A 20,212-nucleotide genomic window follows, 5' to 3' on the forward strand; every position below is an offset into this window, starting at 1 on the left:
ATTTCCCAAAACAGAACCAATACCATGTTAATAGTGCTTCTTGTGGGGTATGATTGTGTGTGTATATATAGCGCACCCCCTGCCAGCCACCACCACAATTAACCTACAAGCCTGTGGAGAACTCTAGTGTGTATAAATGTGTATGTAAGTGTGTGTGTGTGTGTGTGTGTGTGTGTGTGTGTGTGTGTGTGTGTGTGTGTGTGTGTGTGTGTGTGTGTGTGTGTGTGTGTGTGTGTGTGTGTGCGTGAACTCACCTATGGCACAGGTTCTGTTGGCTGTGTGTTGCTGGAGCAGTGTGACGATCTGGGCTTTCTGTGTGGGGGAGCAGCGACAGCAGACCACCGCTGGACACTGGCACGCAAGCTCCACAAATTCGTGCTCATAGTACCGCAAACAGACCTAATCAGGACAACGACACACAATGTTACATTCAGTTTAAATAAAAACACGTTCCGTGTCATTAGGATGTAACTCGTACAACGCATCTCAAACTAAGGAAGTAAGAATGTTTTTATTGGCTTGTCTAAATCATAACCGAGGCGTGTTTGTGTGTTGTTTAAATCCCACAAGGCCCTGCTTGTGCTGTAAAGTATTAGTTTTGGCAGTAGGTCTTTTTTTTCTTCCTTCTTTACTTCTCTGGCCACAACCTCGGTATCATCTGCCGCGCGAGGCGGTGTCACTGTGTGTTGTGTTGTCGTACCTCTAAGGAGTCTCCAGAGATGACCAGAGCGCAGTCGTGTTTCCTTCTGAAGGCGTTGAGCTCCAGATGGGCCTCTCCTCGGTTACAGACCTGCTCGAGAGCCACGCAATACAATTAGCCAGGAGAAACGTACCAGGCACTCGTTTCATCTCTCGGCTGAGCAAAGCCTCATTATATTTACATCAAAACGGAGAAGGGGGAGAGGGAGGGAGGGAGAGAGGGAGAGAGAGAGAGGGAGAGAGACCCTGCATATTAGGGCAGAACAATTCATTCAAATTTGATCAAAATCACAATATGGCCTAATGCAATATCCAAATCCCAGCGGGCTCAATATTTGTTAAAGGAGCAGTTCACCCAAAATCTATCGAAGCAGATTGTTTTGGTGTGATTTGTTTTGGAGATATCGGCTGTCACTCCAACACAACACCCCCCCCCCTCCCTCCACCCTACTGCGTACCGGTCTGAAGATGTGGATGTCTTGGTTTCTGGAGACCAAATGGGAGCTCTTGGCGATGCAGGTAGCAGTCTCCAACTTGTCCCCCGTCAGCATCCAGATCTGAGCAGGAAACAGCAGCAGCAGCTTAGTGGGCTGATGGCGTGACGGGTAGGGATGTGATAATGTGTCGCCTAAACGACAGACTTCCAACACATGTGACGACAGTAATGGTAGTAATCGGAAAATAGTTTATTTTTCTTTTCCTATTCAAAAGGTTCAAAATAAAATAGTTTCCCAAATGAGAGAGTGTAGTGTTCCAATATTGTAATGTCACGGTGACCAAATGAGTCCACATTTTTATAGGATTCTATCACATTTTCATAACAATAGCGAATATTACTTACCCTGTGCCGTTTTCATTGAGGTTTCTTACAAATTAACAGTGTTTTATTTGTCCTATATATGCGGATAACATTTAAAATCTTAAATTGTACCATTTTGTTTCCCTTTAGACAACAAACATTATGCTAATGATGCACTTTTGTTAAGATAATTAGTTTACCATTCGCGGTCACTGTACTGAGGTCGCATTAATAGTTTACCGCTGTTCAGATCGCGTCAAAGAATAGACGCGTCCCAGTGACCTGTGACCTGTGCTAAAGGTCTTGGGAAATGTATTGTTGTAGTTTTCAACATTTTCACGTTTTAATTTTAAACCAATGCTGCCATCTACTGACAACAGAAAGTGTTGTGTATAGTCACCTTGAGAGGCTACCCTCGCACTTCCGTAAACGCCGTCGCCCAAAACACAGTCTAGAGATTCCCACTTTTTACTGGGAATGGGGTGTGGCTGTATTTGGTCCCAGACAATAAGAGTGACTGCGATTGGTCTACGTTCCGTTAAACCATTGAAATAACGAGGTGGCAGTTTAGTCTCATCTTACGGAGCAGCATGGCTAGGGGATAATGGGGGTTTCTGTTACCGAATGGAAAAGCCTGTACCTTGTGCATTGAAGATTGCACTGCAAAAAATAAATAAATAAAATAAAAACTGTCTGTTGGTTTATTTTAAAATTAGAACCTAATATCATTGTGCCTTTGCAGAAACAACAACTTTACAGATCGGTAAAATATCCATCAGTTCACCCTCTCTAAACCATTCTGTCCATCAAAATGGACACACATCTGGCGGAGGCGAGCACAACATCAACGCTGTCCAGCGACCGGATACTCCTCATTGAAAATGTATTAAAAACAGACAGACGGTCAGACCCAACGGATCGATGTAGCCGCATCATGTTATACAGAACACAACAGAGAGCAAATTCATTCATTCATCTGGTATGGGAAAATAACCTTACATTGAGATACATTTTGTAGTGAATTAAGCCATATAACATACCGTATAGTTGCCTTAAAAAATTCAAAAACAAAACGGTAGATGCCTCCGACATGTCGACTAGCCAAAAGCTGGGTTGTTGACATCTCTAGTGACACATAGTGACACAAGAACAAGTGACACAAGAACATACTGTATTTTTACGTCAGCCATGGAATGGAATGCCAGTGAGCTGGGGTACACTGCACTTACAGTATCATGGGGTATATTCTTTAATGTGTGTACACACCGCCGAATTAACCATTATGCATGCACTGAATGTCTACGATGCTAATCCCATCCAAGTAGTTATGCAAATAACTACACCTGCGCCACAGCACATGTTGACCCGTTAGTCATGAATATTTAGCACCAAGCCGACCGAGGAGGCCGATTATAATATAATGTAGACCGAGTAGTCCTAGCTCACATCCACAAGTGATTATAATATAATGTAGAGTTTGTAGACAGAGTAGTCCTAGCTCACATCCACAAGTGATTATAATATAATGTAGACCGAGTAGTCCTAGCTCACATCCACAAGTGATTATAATATAATGTAGACCGAGTAGTCCTAGCTCACATCCACAAGTGATTATAATATAATGTTGATTATAATATAATGTAGACCGAGTAGTCCTAGCTCACATCCACAAGTGATTATAATATAATGTAGACCGAGTAGTCCTAGCTCACATCCACAAGTGATTATAATATAATGTAGACAGAGTAGTCCTAGCTCACATCCACAAGTGATTATAATATAATGTAGACAGAGTAGTCCTAGCTCACATCCACAAGTGATTATAATATAATGTAGACTGAGTAGTCCTAGCTCACATCCACAAGTGATTATAATATAATGTAGACAGAGTAGTCCTAGCTCACATCCACAAGTGATTATAATATAATGTAGACAGAGTAGTCCTAGCTCACATCCACAAGTGATTATAATATAATGTAGACTGAGTAGTCCTAGCTCACATCCACAAGTGATTATAATATAATGTAGACTGAGTAGTCCTAGCTCACATCCACAAGTGATTATAATATAATGTAGACTGAGTAGTCCTAGCTCACATCCACAACTACAGTCACTATAATGTACAAACTGATACAGATGCTAAGTGATTTCAATACCTTTGCGATGTGTGCATGATGGGTGAAACTGGAACAGTGGGCTTTACAGTGATCTACTACCTTATATCTAATACATACTGTGCATCTAATACAGTGATCTACTAAGTACTTGAGTAGTGTTAAGTTGGTCCCCCACCTCCCCTGTCCCTCACCTTGATGCCAGCGTTCCTGAGCAGCTCCAGGGTGGGTCTGACATCGGCCTGTAGCTGATCCTCCACCCCGGTCAGACACAGAAGCTCCATCTCCCTCTCCAGGCTCTCCACCACCGCCGCCACCTTCAGACCCCGGTCGTGGAGGCTCAGCTTGGCCTGGTTGTAGCGGTTCTACGGACGGACGGGGGGGGGGGGGGGGGGGGGGGGGGGAGCGAGTGATGTGTGGTTAAGGACAGGACAGAAAGTATGAAAAACTAAATGAGACAGGAATTCAAAGTTGTAAGTCAACGTTGGAGGAGAGAAATGGAGAGAAATGGAGAGAAAGAGGATGACGGCGATGGAGAAGGAGGAGGATCGTATGAGATGGAGAGTTGATTCTATACCTCGAAGTCCTGGTACTGGTCCTCAGACAGAGACTTCTTAGCCACCACTAGCGTCCTCAGGCCCTCTCTCGCCATGTTCCCACACTGAGAGAAAAAACAATATGAGACACTTAATTACATATATAATAATGATTATTATTATATTATTATTGTTGTTGTTGTGTGCACTCACGTTCCACAAAAGTTATTCAAATATATGATATGAACAGCAAACAAAGAAGAAAAGTAAAACATTTGGCAAATACAGGGCAACGTGTTTGACGCGTGGGAGCAGCGGGCTGTACAGTGCTGTGAACTACATGTATGGGATATCATCAAACCAACTCCACAAGAAAATCAATGGCGAATAACGTCGCCTCCGGGGCCAAGTTCAGACAGGGACGCGACAAAACAAGGGACGGACGGCGGTTTATTTTTTATATGAAAAGCCGATGGGGTGAAATCGTTGTGCTGATTGGTTATTGACGAGCCACAGCGGTCGTGGCGTGGGCTGATTTGACACAAGGGGATATCACAGCCAATAGCACAGTCATTAACACCATTGTTACAGAATATGACATACTGTAATTACTTTACCTTTTATCTAGGTCACTAAATCAAATCAAACGCTGCCCCCCGGCGCTAAATGACTCGATAACGTCAATATAATTATGAACGTAATGCACACTAGACCTTCCACCACCGCGGCGGTGCTGGCTCGTTGGATCTGCTGATGAATGTCCTGGTTAACAGCAGAGGTTACAGGACTAAGATAATGAGTGCAATGAAATGCATGATGAATATGAAAAGAGCCCGGACCACTGTGATGTTATTGATTGTTGGTTGAGGTTGAGGTCTTTGTACCGGGAATATCCCGGACATAGACCACTGCAACACTTCCGGTATTCTGAAATCATGGGAGAGAGAGCGGGGGGGGGAGAAAATTAATGAATGTGGATGAGAGCCTTGATATTAAGTGGTTGTAGGTACGGCTGTGGGGGTGCGGGAGACATGATCCAATATACTTTTATACACCCGAGTCTCCTGAACACGGAGAGACCAATCCCAAGTCGATCGGCACTTTCTCGGCCGAGCTATAGTCACTTTTCCGCACCTACTCCCGAACTCCGCATGCGCAGATTGATAAACCTAGATCTCTGGACAATCCAGAGAGACTCCGTGGGCGATCTGCGTATGCAGAGTTCGGGAGTAGGTGCGGAAAAGGGACTGTAGCTCGGCAGAGAAAGTGCCGATCGACTTAGAACTGGTCTCTCCGTATTCAGGAGACTCAGGCGTATAAAAGTATATTGGATCATGTCCCCCGCACCCCCACAGCCGTAGCTACAACCACTTAATGTCAAGGCTCTCATCCACATTCATTCATTTTCTCCCCCCGCTCTCTCCTCCATGAGCTCAATGTAATGCGGAAGTGCAGTGGTCTATGGTGCCACGGCAGTAGAAAGTGTCCGGAGTTCCTTACCTCCTCTTCCAACCAATCATTATACTGCACGATGCTCGCCATGGCAACGTCGGCACCCTTCATGTAAAAAGCGATGTCCCCCGTTGACTCCTCCTGAATTGAATTATGACAACAAATACAAATCAATGCAAACTTTTTCTTTTATACAAATGTACTTCAGCATTGCCCGAAGACGGTGTAGTGGCACCAGTAGAAGCCACTATAAGCCTGCTGGCCTGGGATCCATGATCTCCATTTAAAGTACAACTTAAAGTGCCAATCTCGAAGATCTCTCAAATATTCAAATACATTTCTGTTAAGTCACTGTCTATCGCTGAAAGACAATACAATGGTGAATGAAACTAAACGATCTGGCTTAAAATATGCAAATAAAGTACTAATCGAACACAGGGAAAAAGGTACATAATGTACGAAATAAATTTAATTAATGTATCGGAAATGTACACCTATTACAATTGTGTAAGTATTACAAATAAGTACATAATTTACATGATCATAGTATTGCGGTGTGTGTATCAGGGAGGGTGGGTGGGTTAGGTTAGTGTAGTGTTAAGAGCACTTGCCCCACGACTGCAGTGATTGTTGGTTGCACTCCAGTTGGCAGCGTTTGTTTTGTACTTTTGCCGTTCCAAAACGTAATTATATTATTTATACAACATGTAAATATATTACTTATGGCTATAACATAAGGTACAATATGTACCTCTTTTCCTGTGGTCCATTAGTGCTTTATTTACATTTTCTGATGAGACCGTGAAATGGAGATCTTCGATATTGGCACTAATTGCAATGCTTTTTAGTGGGTAACATTTAGTGTGCAAGTTCTACTGTCACCAGGAGACTCTTCGACTCCTCTAGAGAACAGACGCAGTGATGTCAACCTGACACCTTGGATCAAATCCCACCAGAAGCTTTGCTTCCGTCGTCTCCCCTACCCCCTTTGCCTCCCCGTCGTCTCCTGCCCGCCCTTCCTACATCACCGCGTCACAAGACACAAATGTGCCTGTTAACCCTTTACCTTCTGTAGTGTGGTTGTGAAAGGGTTAACCCTTTGTCGTGTGACAATGAAAGGTAAACCTTCTGTGTTGTCGCAGTGAAAGGGTTAACCATTTGGTAGTGTGGTAGTGAAAGGGTTAAGCCATTCAGTGTGTACATAATGAGCAGGCCGGTTACCCGGACGATGATGCCCATCCTCTTGCTCTCGGAGGTGAAGGGGAAGATCTGCAGGATGTAGAAGGTGAGGATCTGTCCAGACGGAGTCTTCAGCTGCAGCGACGTCAGGTCTCTGTTGACCAGGGTCAGACCGACACTCTCAGTCCACCGCACCAGGGCCACCTGAGCGCACACACACACACACACACACAACTTGATTTGAATCCACAGATCATATATCACACATACATGTAGGATTCAGTGGTGTATAGAGTACCTGAAAGCCAAAAGAAACTTGAAAGTTAAAGTCACCAATAAGAAAATCATTCGAGTCAACGTCTTAAAAGAAGCTCACATTAAATGTACTTAAGCATCAAAAGTAAAAATACAAGTATCATAAGTACAAGTACAAAGTGCTTATCCTAGTACAAAGAAACAAAGCAGTCAGCTTTATTAACCATAGGCTCAGTTTGACACTGTTGTTTGGGGGTGCACAGCTGTACACAAGGTGTTTGAAATTGTGCAGAAACTAAACATAGTATCCCGTTTGATGAATAAATCTTTTTTTGCTGTGGATGTTATCGGCTAATACATCCATTAATTTAGAGCGCTGACATTTTAATCAATATAACATCTTGTTTGCATGATCTGGCTGGATTACGTTATTCTCTCCCTGGTATTGCTTTGTCCAAGTTACCTGGCTAGAAAGAGGGAGACTACAGCTGTGGGCGAGTCAGTATCACTTTTAATGAGAGAGAGAGAGAGGCAACCTGAAGCGTTGAAGACAGGCAGGAATCCTTTCAATGTTGCTTGCTGCTCATGTGTGTATGCGTGTGTGTGTAGGTGTATGTGTGTGTGTGTGTGTGTGTGTGTGTGTGCGTGTGTGTGTGTGTGTGTGTGTGCGTGCGTGCGTGTGTGTAGCTATCAGTAAAGTGCAGGCTAACTTTCTTTCCCTCAACTTGTCTTGAGAGTGCCAGTTGCTCTTGTGCAAATACGCACAGTACGAATAATCGAATATCATGATGAGTAAATTATATTCCGATTTTATTTGTTGTAGCAGGTGTCAGATATTGGCGGGATTTTTGCTAATATAAGAATATCCATATCTATAAATCTACCATATCTATCTATCTATCAGTCTATAATTGTACCTATTGTAAATGACTTAAACAAGTGTGTAAAATGATCTGTTATCTACGGTGTTAAAACTATTGGTTCTATGCGTGTTCATACAGGGAATGCCCTACATTCTTGTGGACCTATACAACAACAGCACCTCAGAGTCTCTGTCTAAACTGAGAAGTGTTGGACTCAGCCGTAATCCTACCCTGGTCTTAACTATAACCATGTATAGACTTTGTGTTAGCCCTGTATTCTGAAGAAGCAAGTTCATTGGCTCAGTGACGACATAAAAGAAGCTGGATTCTACCTGCTCTGGGCAGACTGTCAGGTGTATAATCTGCCCGTTGCAATGTTCAATTCCTTGCAACGTCTCCTGTCTGTAACTATTTGTTTGATTCACTTTTTGAATAAACCTTCTGAAAGATGTTTCTACCTTTCATTATTGGATATTATTGATAACCTTGACAATTTGGATATTGAATATAGTCAAATATACGAGTCAATTTGGGTAAAGGCCCGATGCGATTATTTGACCATTTATATATATATCCCCCTATTCCAACACCAGGTCCCTCAGGTCAGCCAATCAGAGGCCCCTGACAGTCCGGAGGTCTAACCTCAAGCTCAGGGGGGGCCATGCCTTTGCTGTCGCAGCCCCTGCACTGTGGAACAGCATCCCCACCTCCATTAGGCTTGCCCTAGGGCTGGGCGATATAACGATAACGATAAATATCGCGATATATTTTAATAATCGATATCGAATATCGAAATAAAAAAAAAATCGATTTTTTTTTTTTTTTAACCTGCAACAGGGCAGTTTTAAAACCAGAGACAGTGGACAGACTTGTCTTTCTTGCCTGCAACTTAAAGTAATGGCTTTGCTTGTCCAAATGACAATACTGACCAAATTCAGATTTCTTTTTCTCTTGTCCATTTATTTTGTTTGCTTTCTAATTTAAAATACATTTTGAAACCGTCTGTACACAGTAGGCTATGTGTGCTAGCAGAACTAGACTCCAGTCACGAGTCACAGTGCACATGTGCGGTGGTTTGTCCACCAAAAAAGCGCCAAAAGATCGAAAATAAACTAGCAGAGCCAGAACTGTTCAACTCCTCTGGAGCCACAGCCAGCAGAGAAGCCGGTTTACTTTAGCTTTTAAACCAGCTGCAGCCTGAGAACTGGAGTGTGAGGGGATGTAACACTAAAGATGGCGGCAATGACAAAGAATTGCTGCAAAATAAACATACATCTGTTGTTAAAAAAAAAAAAAAAAAAAAAAAAAAAAATTATACTTATAACAATTCGATAATTATCGATATCGAGAAATAAAATAAAATTATCATATCGTTATCGCGATATGATTTTTTTCCATATCGCCCAGCCCTAGCTTGCCCCCTCGATAGATGCCTTCAAATCTAGGCTCAAAACCCACTTCTACCTACTAGCCTTTCCCGTTCCCTGACTCATGCCCCGTTTTCCTGTGTGCTTGCCTGTGTGCCCTCCCATAAAACAGAGTTGTGATTGTTGTCTATATGCATCTATGTATCTACCCTCTGTACAGCACTTTGGTTGACACGTGTCATGTTAAATGTGCTATATAAATAAATCTGATTGATTGATTGATACATGATTATTTCACACTGGTAACGAGGTGTCTAACGTCAATGTAGTGGAGTAAAAAAGAAATGATGTAGTGAAGTAAAAGTGAGTTGTAAAAAAACAACAAAACAACTCAAGTAAACTATAGTTCATCCCAAAAACGTAAGTACTATAATGAAGTACTGTACTTGTATTTTGTTACTTTACAACACCGATAGGATTCAAATATCAACAGAGGTTTGAAATACTTTTGGAGACATCTTATCATGGTCTGCACCACTACTACCTGCCCTGGCTTAGCCAGTACAGAAGAGATGGAACTGAATCATGACAGTTACTTGGCTCTCCTCCCTGACAGGCCTGAAGACACTCCAGTTACTGCAGGTCTACGGACATGTCCAAGGCTGTCAAATATCAGCCATGGGCTGATACACACACACAGGCGCACACACAGGTCAGAAAAGCAGGAAACACAAGCCGATATTGTATCTCGCAGTGGGAGCCGTGCGGGAGAGGGCTAATATGAATGAGTGTAGGATAAAACATAAGAACCTAATCATTACGGGTTATGGGGTCGCCTTCCTGAACATCCTGTTTCAAAGCCTCACCCTCCTGGAGGAAGACATCAGGAACATGAAAACTATTGTCCATTGTATCAGTCGTACCTCCGGGGGAAGTGAACGAGAAGCCGGTGTGTGTGTGTGGTCCACACTTTATGCAACATGTTTCAAAAAGCCAGATTTTCATTTGATTTCAGTTTCAGTTTCGCCATAACATCCGGCTGAGAGAGAGGGAGGAGAGAGAGAGAGAGAGAGAGAGAGAGAGAGAGAGAGAGGGAGAGAGAGGGGGGGGGGGGGTCACAAAGAATGGGAAGTCTAATGCACTTAAGCCCTCTGTGACCATTAACATTTAAAAAGCACATGTAGCTCCGCTTGCCCACTAATCTACTCAAATGGGTTCAAGTGGCCCATTTAATTTGTGGTCAAAAGGCATGTGAGGCAATGGCCTGGTCAATAATCAGTAAAAACAAAGAAGCAAGGCACTGAATATCACTTCACAGACCTTCACTAATGAGATTCTGATAATAAACGGCGGAGTTAGACAATATACTGTACAGGGCAACCTATGTAATACCTCGTCCAACGACTCGAGTTTGATACAAGAAGACCAGGACATCAGGTAAATATCAGGTAAATATCTATATGTTTTCCCTCCTTTTTTATTAGAATCTTTTGTAGTAAAAGGTTTGCTTATGTTGGTAATGCTTCTAAACCCTGATCTACAGTATATTAGGGCTGCAGACGATAACTGCATTAGCGTGGTCATGGATGCGTACCATGGGGGTTGAGCTCATTTATTATAATGAGCAAATTATTTAAATGTTTTCGTGTTTAATTTGGTCAAAGTTACAGGAGTGCATATGATGTGTGATTATCACATAAACACAATAGGCATTGTTTAGTTATCATCATTGACTGTCTTCCATCCCATGTTCAAGGGATTCTGGGGAAACGAAACTTTGCAGTTGCTTGCAACTTCCATAGATATACATCACTAGATGACTCACCCGCGCTGCTGGCCAACGGAGACCGACGTTGCCACATGGTGGCCATCTTGCGTGGGTGGAGCACACCCACTCATAACATGCATGTCTATTAGGGGTGTAACGGTACGCGGATACGTACTGTACCGCCTCAATGTGGTCCTCCGGTACAGTACGCGCTGTGCACCGAACGATTGCAACGGTACGGAACCTTTTTTTGCGGAACTTAAATCCCCCCGTCCCAAATATAACGTGCACAACTAACCGGATGTTGTTTGTTCATCCCACGCAGCGCGCAGCTACACTGAACGAGAGCTGTAATTCAGCATAGCTATTAGCCTTAGTATGGCGAGTCAATACTAACTGACAAGCCAGAGCCATGTCATTGTTCAACTTTATTGCAAACTTTATCACGCATTTGAAACGGCATCACCCGAATGTGAATATCACTGGTACACGGAAGAAACAGATCCTAGTGCAAACCCAGCTCCCCGTGGCATTCAAGCAGCATCTCGCTATTAATTCAGACCGGGCCAAAGCAATAACAAACGCCATAGGTGTTTTTATAGCAGCAGATCTGCGACCATACTCCGTTGTCGAGAACACTGGGTTTAAGCACATGTTAAAAGTAATATAGCCCCGCTACCTAGTTCCCCCCGCCACCTCCTGCACTCAACGGTAAACAGCCACACACACACACACAGACAGCGTCGATCTCAACGCAAGATTTTATATATAGAGTCCTTACCTGGTCTCTGATGTAATGCAAAAGAAATAATCCAATTATCTGATCGCCATTCCAAATACTGCTCATGGAGGTCCGTCCCACATTACTGAGCGTTACACATGAACGGGCAGGGAAGGGTTAGTGTACCATGCCATCGTTGTAAAGGCCTGCCTCGTCTGAGTATTTAAACCCCGCCCGCACTGCTCAGATCGGCCCTGAAAAGAAACTACACCATTTCTAATAGAGTGCAATACCGGCTGGAAGGCGTAGGCGGCAGTATTTGCCATTTTGCGAGCTCAGACCCATTCCCAATGATAACATCAGGCTGGATGGATGAAAATGAATGGATATAGCTAATAAAAGAAATACCGATTAAAACCCGACTTTACTCGTGATTGGCGCTGAACGGTTGACGAGTTAACCCGACTTTACTCGTGACTGGCGTTGAATGAGTTAATAACGTTTGTAATAAACCAAACCGTTTGTAAATCAGACAAGTTTTCAACGAGTTAAGAGTATTTTTGTTTGTGCAGATCATCACATTAAAGCAGTAGTCCACTCAAGCAAGATGGCCGCCGGTGAACTACGCAGGAGACTCCACCTTGAGCCATCTAGTCTTGTGTATATATCTATGGCCACTTCAGCTTCATGCTATATATATGACACCCAAATTTACATCACCACACAATCCCCCCAAAGCCCTCCCCTCAGTCACATTGAATCCTGCATCACGGAACCACAAACCTGGATGACCAATAACCTCCTCAAATTAAATAGCGACAAGACAGAACTTTTCATCATCGGCACCAACACCACCCTCACCAGATCCGGACCCATCACACTCACCATCAATGACTCCACCATCACCCCCTCCCCCCTAGTCCGCAACCTCGGTGTCATCCTCAACCCCACCCTCTCATTTGACCCCCATGTCCGCTCCATTGTCAAAACTTCATATTTTCACCTCCGCAACATTGCCAAAATCCGTCACTGCCTCTCCCCCCCTGCTGCTGAATCCCTCATACACGACTTCATCTCCTCCCGCCTGGACTACTGTAACTCCCTCCTCACTGGCATCACCTCCCGCTCCCTCCATAAACTGCAGATGGTCCAAAACTCAGCCGCCCGCCTCCTCACTAACACCCGGTCGCGCAAACACATCACTCCTGTCCTCCACTCCCTCCACTGGCTCCCGATCAAGGAACGCATTAACTTCAAAACACTACTCCTCACCTTCAAAACCCTCCATAGCTTGGCCCCCCCTACCTGACTGACCTCCTTATCCCCTATACCGCCCCACCCGTTCCCTCCGGTCCTCTTCCACTCTTTTCCTCACTGTCCCGTCATCCAAACTCAAAGGTTTCGGTGACTGGGCATTCTCACGAGCTGCACCCCGACTCTGGAACTCCCTCCCTCAGACCATCAGAGACTCTCCCTCACTCTCCACCTTCAAATCCAGACTCAAAACCTACCTGTTCTCCCAAGCATTCAACATTCCTTACCCATAACCACCCTCCTCCAACTCGCCATCATTTCCCCCTGCCCCACGTTCTCTCCTCTCCTGCCCCCCCCACCCCCCTTGGTTTTCCCTTACTCTCCTCCCGATTGTCTCCCCTACTCACTCCCGTATTTGTTATCCATTACTCGTGGTTTTATGTTCCTGTGTATTTCTTATTGTCCTCCGTTTCCCTGTGGTTCTATGTTTCTTTGTTTTCTTTGTTTCTTTTTTTGCCTATTGTCAGCGACTTTGGGTCTTTGAAAAGCGCTATACAAAATAAATTAATTATTATTATTATTATTATTAGGGATGCTCGATATTGGCTTTTTTACCGATACCGATATACCGATATTGTCCAACTCTTAATTTCCGATACCGATATCAACTGATACCGATATATGCAGGGTTTCCCCCCCCAAAAAACTGAATAATTTCAGGTAATTAACATTACATATCTCTTGTCGTGTAATTAACACAACATTATGCATACTTTGACAATAAATAAAAATAATAATTTGTTCTTACTTGCTTGCCTGGGTAAATAAAGGTAAAATAAATGTAAAAAAAAAAAAAACAAAAAAATTGGAAAACAGATACCGATATTTTCCGATATCACATTTTTATGCCAATATCGGCCGATAATATCGGTAGGCCGATAATATCGGACATCCCTAATTATTATTATAGGGCTGTACCGAATGCGTGAATACTTTCCCCAAGGCAGTTGTCCTTCCGCGTTCGGTTTACGTGGGCCTGATTGGCCACTGACGCTTCTCTCAACGCCCAATCGCGTTACTCCTAACTTTCAGAACTTATCTCAGTTCCACAAGTCCATCACATCAGCTACCTACCTGTATCAATATACTACTAACTATCAACTAACTCGCTACCGCCGTGCATCAATAACTAACTAGCACATCAATGCACTAACTACTACCACCGTGCATCGCTATACTGCTACCGCCGTGCATCAATATACTAACTATCACATCAATGCACTAACTACTACCACCGTGCATCGCTATACTGCTACCGCCGTGCATCAATATACTAACTATCACATCAATGCACTAACTACTACCGCCGTGCATCGCTATACTGCTACCGCCGTGCATCAATATACTAACTATTGATGTGATATCGATTGATATGAATAGCTAGTTACGTTAATATAGAGAGATGAAAACAATACGTTATTTATATTGATGTGATGTCGATTGATATGGTAGCAGCAGTATAGCGATGCACGGCGGTAGTAGAAGTGCATTGATGTGATAGTTAGTATATTGATGCACGGCGGTAGCAGTATAGCGATGCACGGCGGTAGTAGTTAGTGCATTGATGTGCTAGTTAGTTAGTATATTGATGCACGGCGGTAGCGAGTTAGTTGATAGTTAGTAGTATATTGATGCAGGTAGGTAGCTGATGTGATGGACTTGTGGAACGGAGAGAAATTCTGAAAGTTAGGAGCGAGCATTAGTTTGGGCGTTGAGAGAAGAGTCAGTGGCCAATCAGGCCGCGTAAACCGAACGCGGAAGGACAACTGCCTTGGGGAAAGTATTCACGCGTACCGAATAGTTCGAAGCTTTTTATTTTGATTTTTTATGTGTCTATTCATTCTCTTTAAACCAATGTGGTTTTTCTTCACAGTTGCAGATAAAGATTAGGCTAAACTAATATTATAGTATTATACTATTATAGTATATGACTAGTCATAAAACTTAAATAAAACATTTATCAGAAATTATGTAGCCTATCTGCATCCGCTTGGCGCTCCATCAAGATGTCACCCTCACTTTCGTACCAACCGTGCCCTTATTGGATTATTTATGTTGACGAAACTGACGAGTTATATTCATTAAAGAACGTTTATTTAATAAAAAAATACTCATTTAATCAGATTAATCACTTTATTGAAATTGAGGATTCAGTTTGAGGATATTAATTATATATATATTTTTTTATGATTTTGTCATAAAATATGTCGACAGACATTCAAAGCTTCATTCGAATACTTCAATAGAAGCTTCGAATGTAAAAAAATTATTACATTCGGTACAGCCCTATTTCACGTGCCAGAGGGAGGGGACAGGCCGCGTGTATCCCTTCCGCAACGGAATTCGGTTTCCGGGTTCCTCTGATTGGCCGCGACCCCCACGTGACCCGCCCCCCTATCCACCGCTCTGCTCTGCCGCTGCCGCGCGCGGCAGAACGAGCGGCCGCGGACTCGCTCGCTTCCTCAATTTATACGCATGGAAGTATTGACTGAATGAATGAATGAATGAAAACTTTATTTAACAGATTGCAGAATGGGTACAATACAGTACGGCTCAATACACACAATTGTTAAGGGGATGCAGACCTGAGAAAGACGTTTGTCTTGTTTACATCAGGGTCCCCCATTTTCAATTCATATAGAACGACTACGCCGTAACAAATCATTAAAAAAAGATACCGTTAACTGGAATATGTTGTGCCTTTACACATATGTTGGATTATGTAATTGTGTAAAATGTAAAAAGACAGGATCACTCTAAAACTATACTTATATTCACCACGGTATAACACGCGAACATATTGATGAAAAGATTTATTCTTTTTCACATATTGAACGATAGATAGTTGATGTCAAATGGGCCATAGTATTGTATCCATAGCTATAATATAGAATATATATATATAGTTGTTTTTTCATATCCATTTTTCAAAGCATCTACAAATGTGTTACTACACATTAAACAACATTATTTAATGATTAACAAATCAAGTACAAACAATGTTGATAGAGTTATAAATAATGTAGAACTAATTTGTAAATGTTATACAAATATAGTTATAAATGATTTAATAATACTTTACGAATGTATATAAATGGTTTGTTCATGATTAGTTCATTATCTAGAAGAAAGCAGGAAGCCGAACCAGCACTCTCAGATTCAAAAAGTTTTAATAGCAGCCGTGAACAAACATGTTTCGGAACCAACGTTCCTTCTTCAGTGTTAGTTCGCTAGCCACTAACACTGAAGAAGGAACGTTGGTTCCGAAACATGTTTGTTCACGGCTGCTATTAAAACTTTTTGAATCTGAGAGTGCTGGTTCGGCTTCCTGCTTTCTTCTACTTTATCCTCAGGATTTCAGTACCCAGTGTCAGATATTGAGAGCGCGGTCTATCTTCACTTAGTTCATTATCTACAAATACCTTATAAAGGTATGTTACTTGTGTGTTATTATAAAGTGTTACCGAATATATATAGCCCTGCAAACACCGCCACTTATTCCTATCTTTTAGAGCATTGGCGTGGTAGGAACAAACGATGCTCAAGTCAGTAGCGTCCAATGAATGTCATTAAATGTTATGTCCCAAAAATTGCTTTATCTCACAGTACAGTAGATGATGCAGTGTTGCTGTTTTGTCTCAAGACTGGTGTACGAGTCCAGTGCAGCCATTTGATGTACCGTGAGCTTTTTACCAAAACTCGTTAAAAAGGTAAAAGTTGCATCTTCTCACATTGCATATTCCTTTAATTAGACATGAAACATGTATCCTATTATCATTATGATTATTATATAATTTGGTCAGCCTTTGTTCTATCCCACCTATCATGCGACAACTGATAGCTGGACAGAGCAGTATTCCAGCAGGTTGGTGGTGCAGGGATAGTGGCATGTGGCACTTGTGAAATAGATGTGGTAATGATATTACCTACAAGCTAACCCCCACAGAATGGACCACATCATCAAAACATCACACCCCTGTCTCGGCAGACACAGGTCAAACCCCCCCCCCCTCTGCTGCCGGCTTAATGCCGGATCAACAATGACACCCGCATTCTGTGTTCCTACCTTTTATACAGAACCGGCCAGGCGGAATAATGGCACAAGATTCCGGCCTTGAACAGGCTGTGTAAAAGGGGCTTTTTGTGTGTGTGTGTGTGTGTGTGTGTGTGTGTGTGTGTGTGTGTGTGTGTGTGTGTGTGTGTGTGTGTGTGTGTGTGTGTGTGTGTGTGTGTGTGTGTGTGTGTGTGTGTGTGTGTGTGTGTGTGTGTGTGTGTGTGTGTGTGTGTGTGTGTGTGTGTGTGTGTGTGTGTGTGTGTGTGTGTGTGTGTGTGTGTGTGTGTGTGAGAGAGAGAGAGAGAGAATTTGTAAGCGCATAGCGTAAGGATGCAGGCAGATGCAGACCATGGAGTAGAATTATGTTTCTGTTGATCTTATCGTGGTCGACCGCCACAGAGACAGTGGGATCGAATCCAGCTGTGGTGCTTCCGGGTTGGCCGACCGTCCATACTAACACAATTGGCAGTGTTAGCGGGTGGGAAACCCGGCGAGGGTGGGTCCTGGTCGTTGTAAACAGCGACTCCTACAGTTCGGTCGGGGCGCCTGCACAGCAAGGGAAGGATCTAGGAGAGGTAGTGTGACCTTCCACACGTTACACTCTCCCAGTGAGAGTCCGTGCTGCCAGGTGAAAAGAAGCGGTGGGCTGGCTACACATGTGTCGGAGGAAGCATGTGATAGTCTCCGCTAGGGCTGGGCAATTAATCGAAAAAAAAAATCACGATCTCAATTCATAGACCTATGCAATCTCATTTCTTTCTTTATTTTTTTATTGATCTTTTCCCCCCTCCTTTTTCCTCCGATTTTTCTCCCATCCCAATGTTAGTCGTTATGCCAATTCCCAATCCCCTTCCTGGTCGCTGCGCACTTACCCCCCACAGTCGGTCTGGGAGAGTGGAGGCTACCACGTGCTTCCTCCGACACACGTCCAGCCAATCAACCGCTTCTTTTCACCTGGCAGCGCGGATTCTCACTGAGAGGGCGTAGCGTGTGGAAGGATCACACTATCCCACTTAGATCCTATCCGCGCTTAGCAGGCGCCCCGACCGAACTGTAGGAGTCGCTGTTTACAACGACCCGGACCGACCCCGCCAGCTTCTCCCACCCTCTAATACTGCCAATTGTATTAGTGTGAATGGCCAGCCAAGCTGGTGACAACCCCGGAGCTGTGAGCTGGATTCGAACAGGCGAATCCAGCCGCTCCGGGGTTGGTGATGCAATCTCATTTCTAAGTTATGAGTCAATGACGATTATTTTTTTTATAAACAAAATTATAATAATTTTAATTAAACTTTTTTTATTATTTATTTTTTTACTTTTGACTTTACTTTTTAAATGATTTTATTGAAAAATCGTGATCTCAATTCTCAGAGAGAAAAATCGTGATTCACATTTGAGCAAGAATCGCCCAGCCCTAGTCTCCGCCCTCCCAGACCGACGGTAGGGGGTAGAGTGCGCAACGACCAGGAAGGGGATTGGGAATGGGCATAACGACTAACATTGGGATGGGAGAAAAAAATTATAATAAAATAATGTAAGTTTCCCCAAAAGCTCATGCAACTATTTCTGAGTTCCCTTTAAAGGGGAACTCCAACATTTTGGGAAATTAGCTTATTTAACATCTTCCCTGGAGTTAGACAAGAAGATACATACCTTTTTTGTCTCTGTGCGTGCATTTTAGCTTTGGGAATAGACGCTCCGTTAGCATAGCTTAGCTTCATCACTGGAAGTGAGGCAGGACAGTAGCCTTACAGTGCCTTACAGTGTATTGCAAGGTCTGACATTGACCAAATTTGATATGCATGACCTTGGTGGGCTCTAGGTCAACTCCTGAAAAGGGGGTCAATGTCAGACTTTGCAATCAAAAGTTAGGGGGCTAATAACCCTTGCCATAATTTCAGTGCGCCCCCTAACTTTTGATTGCAAGGTCTGACATTGACCCCCTTTTCAGGAGTTGACCTAGAGCCCACCAAGGTCATGCATATCAAATTTGGTCAATGTCAGACCTTGCAATACACTGTAAGGCACTGTAAGGCTACTGTCCTGCCTCACTTCCAGTGATGAAGCTAAGCTATGCTAACGGAGCGTCTATTCCCAAAGCTAAAATGCACGCACAGAGACAAAAAAGGTATGTATCTTCTTGTCTAACTCCAGGGAAGATGTTAAATAAGCTAATTTCCAAAAATGTTGGAGTTCCCCTTTAAGTTTAATGAATTAAACTCTAATTTCAATTTGTATGTTTGATTGACCTTTTAACTGCCTTTTGTCTCATTTTTAAAGCAATAAACAGCATTTGAACGGACCGTAAAATCCATTATTTTTGCGTGGTGGTAAACCACAGGAATATAGTGAGAAAATTCATACCGTAAGAGTCCTTTTCAGAAATTTCGCCTAAAAGTACATGCCCAAGGAAATGGAAGAATGCTCCACTTCTACAAGGTCAATTTGCATGTTCTTGGTATTGTTGTGGCTGATGGTTGTTTAACACAGCAGGAGACGATATTTCCAATTTTAACAAGTAGGTAATTTATTTAGGAAAAGAAGTTTTAACAGCAAAAGCTATGGCTCAGTAGACGGTCACCACAGTTGAAGGAAAACACTCTGACTCCCCAACCCCCCGTTCCCCCAGATAATACCTTCCCAGCCCTGCCCCGACATGACAGATATGATGACGTAACATATTATATCAGATATGACATGACGTACATTAAGATGACACATAGATTTAACATAGAAGAGAGAATAAAAACAGAAGATAAGTCTAAAGGTTTATCGTCCTGAGACAAAGCTGGAGTCTGGAGTCAAGATTAGTGAAAGAGAAAATGAGTGTGTGTGTGTGAGTGTGAAAGAGTATATGTGTGTGTGTGAATGTGAAAATGAGTGTGTGTGTGTGTGTGAATGTGAAAGAGTATATGTGTGTGTGTGAAAGAGAGAGTTCAGATTAGTGAGGTTTGTGTGTGTATGAAAGAGATAGAGATGAGATGTGTGCGTGTATATGTGTATGTATGACAGAGAGAAAAGAACAAGATATGAAAGCGATATGATGTACGAGATTACAAGCACACAACGTGCCGTACTGAAATGTCCATCT

The 20,212-nt window shown here is 43.0% G+C and overlaps 1 protein-coding gene across 3 annotated transcripts in view; it reads right to left on the bottom strand.

Moving 5' to 3' along the window:
• atp9b (ATPase phospholipid transporting 9B) overlaps positions 1-20,212 on the bottom strand; it is a gene marked incomplete at its 5' end in the record, with an annotated part of 115,182 nt that overhangs the window by 12,414 nt on the left and 82,556 nt on the right. For 2 of the 3 annotated variants that reach the window (XM_084313409.1, XM_084313411.1), the window contains 7 exons: positions 255-399; positions 701-790; positions 1,158-1,256; positions 3,807-3,977; positions 4,190-4,273; positions 5,649-5,741; positions 6,822-6,983. In XM_084313409.1, the coding sequence (XP_084169535.1) occupies positions 255-399; positions 701-790; positions 1,158-1,256; positions 3,807-3,977; positions 4,190-4,273; positions 5,649-5,741; positions 6,822-6,983 (844 nt within the window). The remainder of the gene's footprint in view (positions 1-254; positions 400-700; positions 791-1,157; positions 1,257-3,806; positions 3,978-4,189; positions 4,274-5,648; positions 5,742-6,821; positions 6,984-20,212) is intronic. The other variant, XM_084313410.1, reaches the window with a different exon arrangement.

This window comes from Notolepis coatsorum (genome assembly GCF_963971535.1).
Source record: "Notolepis coatsorum genome assembly, chromosome: 4".
In the NCBI taxonomy this organism is placed as follows: domain Eukaryota; kingdom Metazoa; phylum Chordata; class Actinopteri; order Aulopiformes; family Paralepididae; genus Notolepis; species Notolepis coatsorum.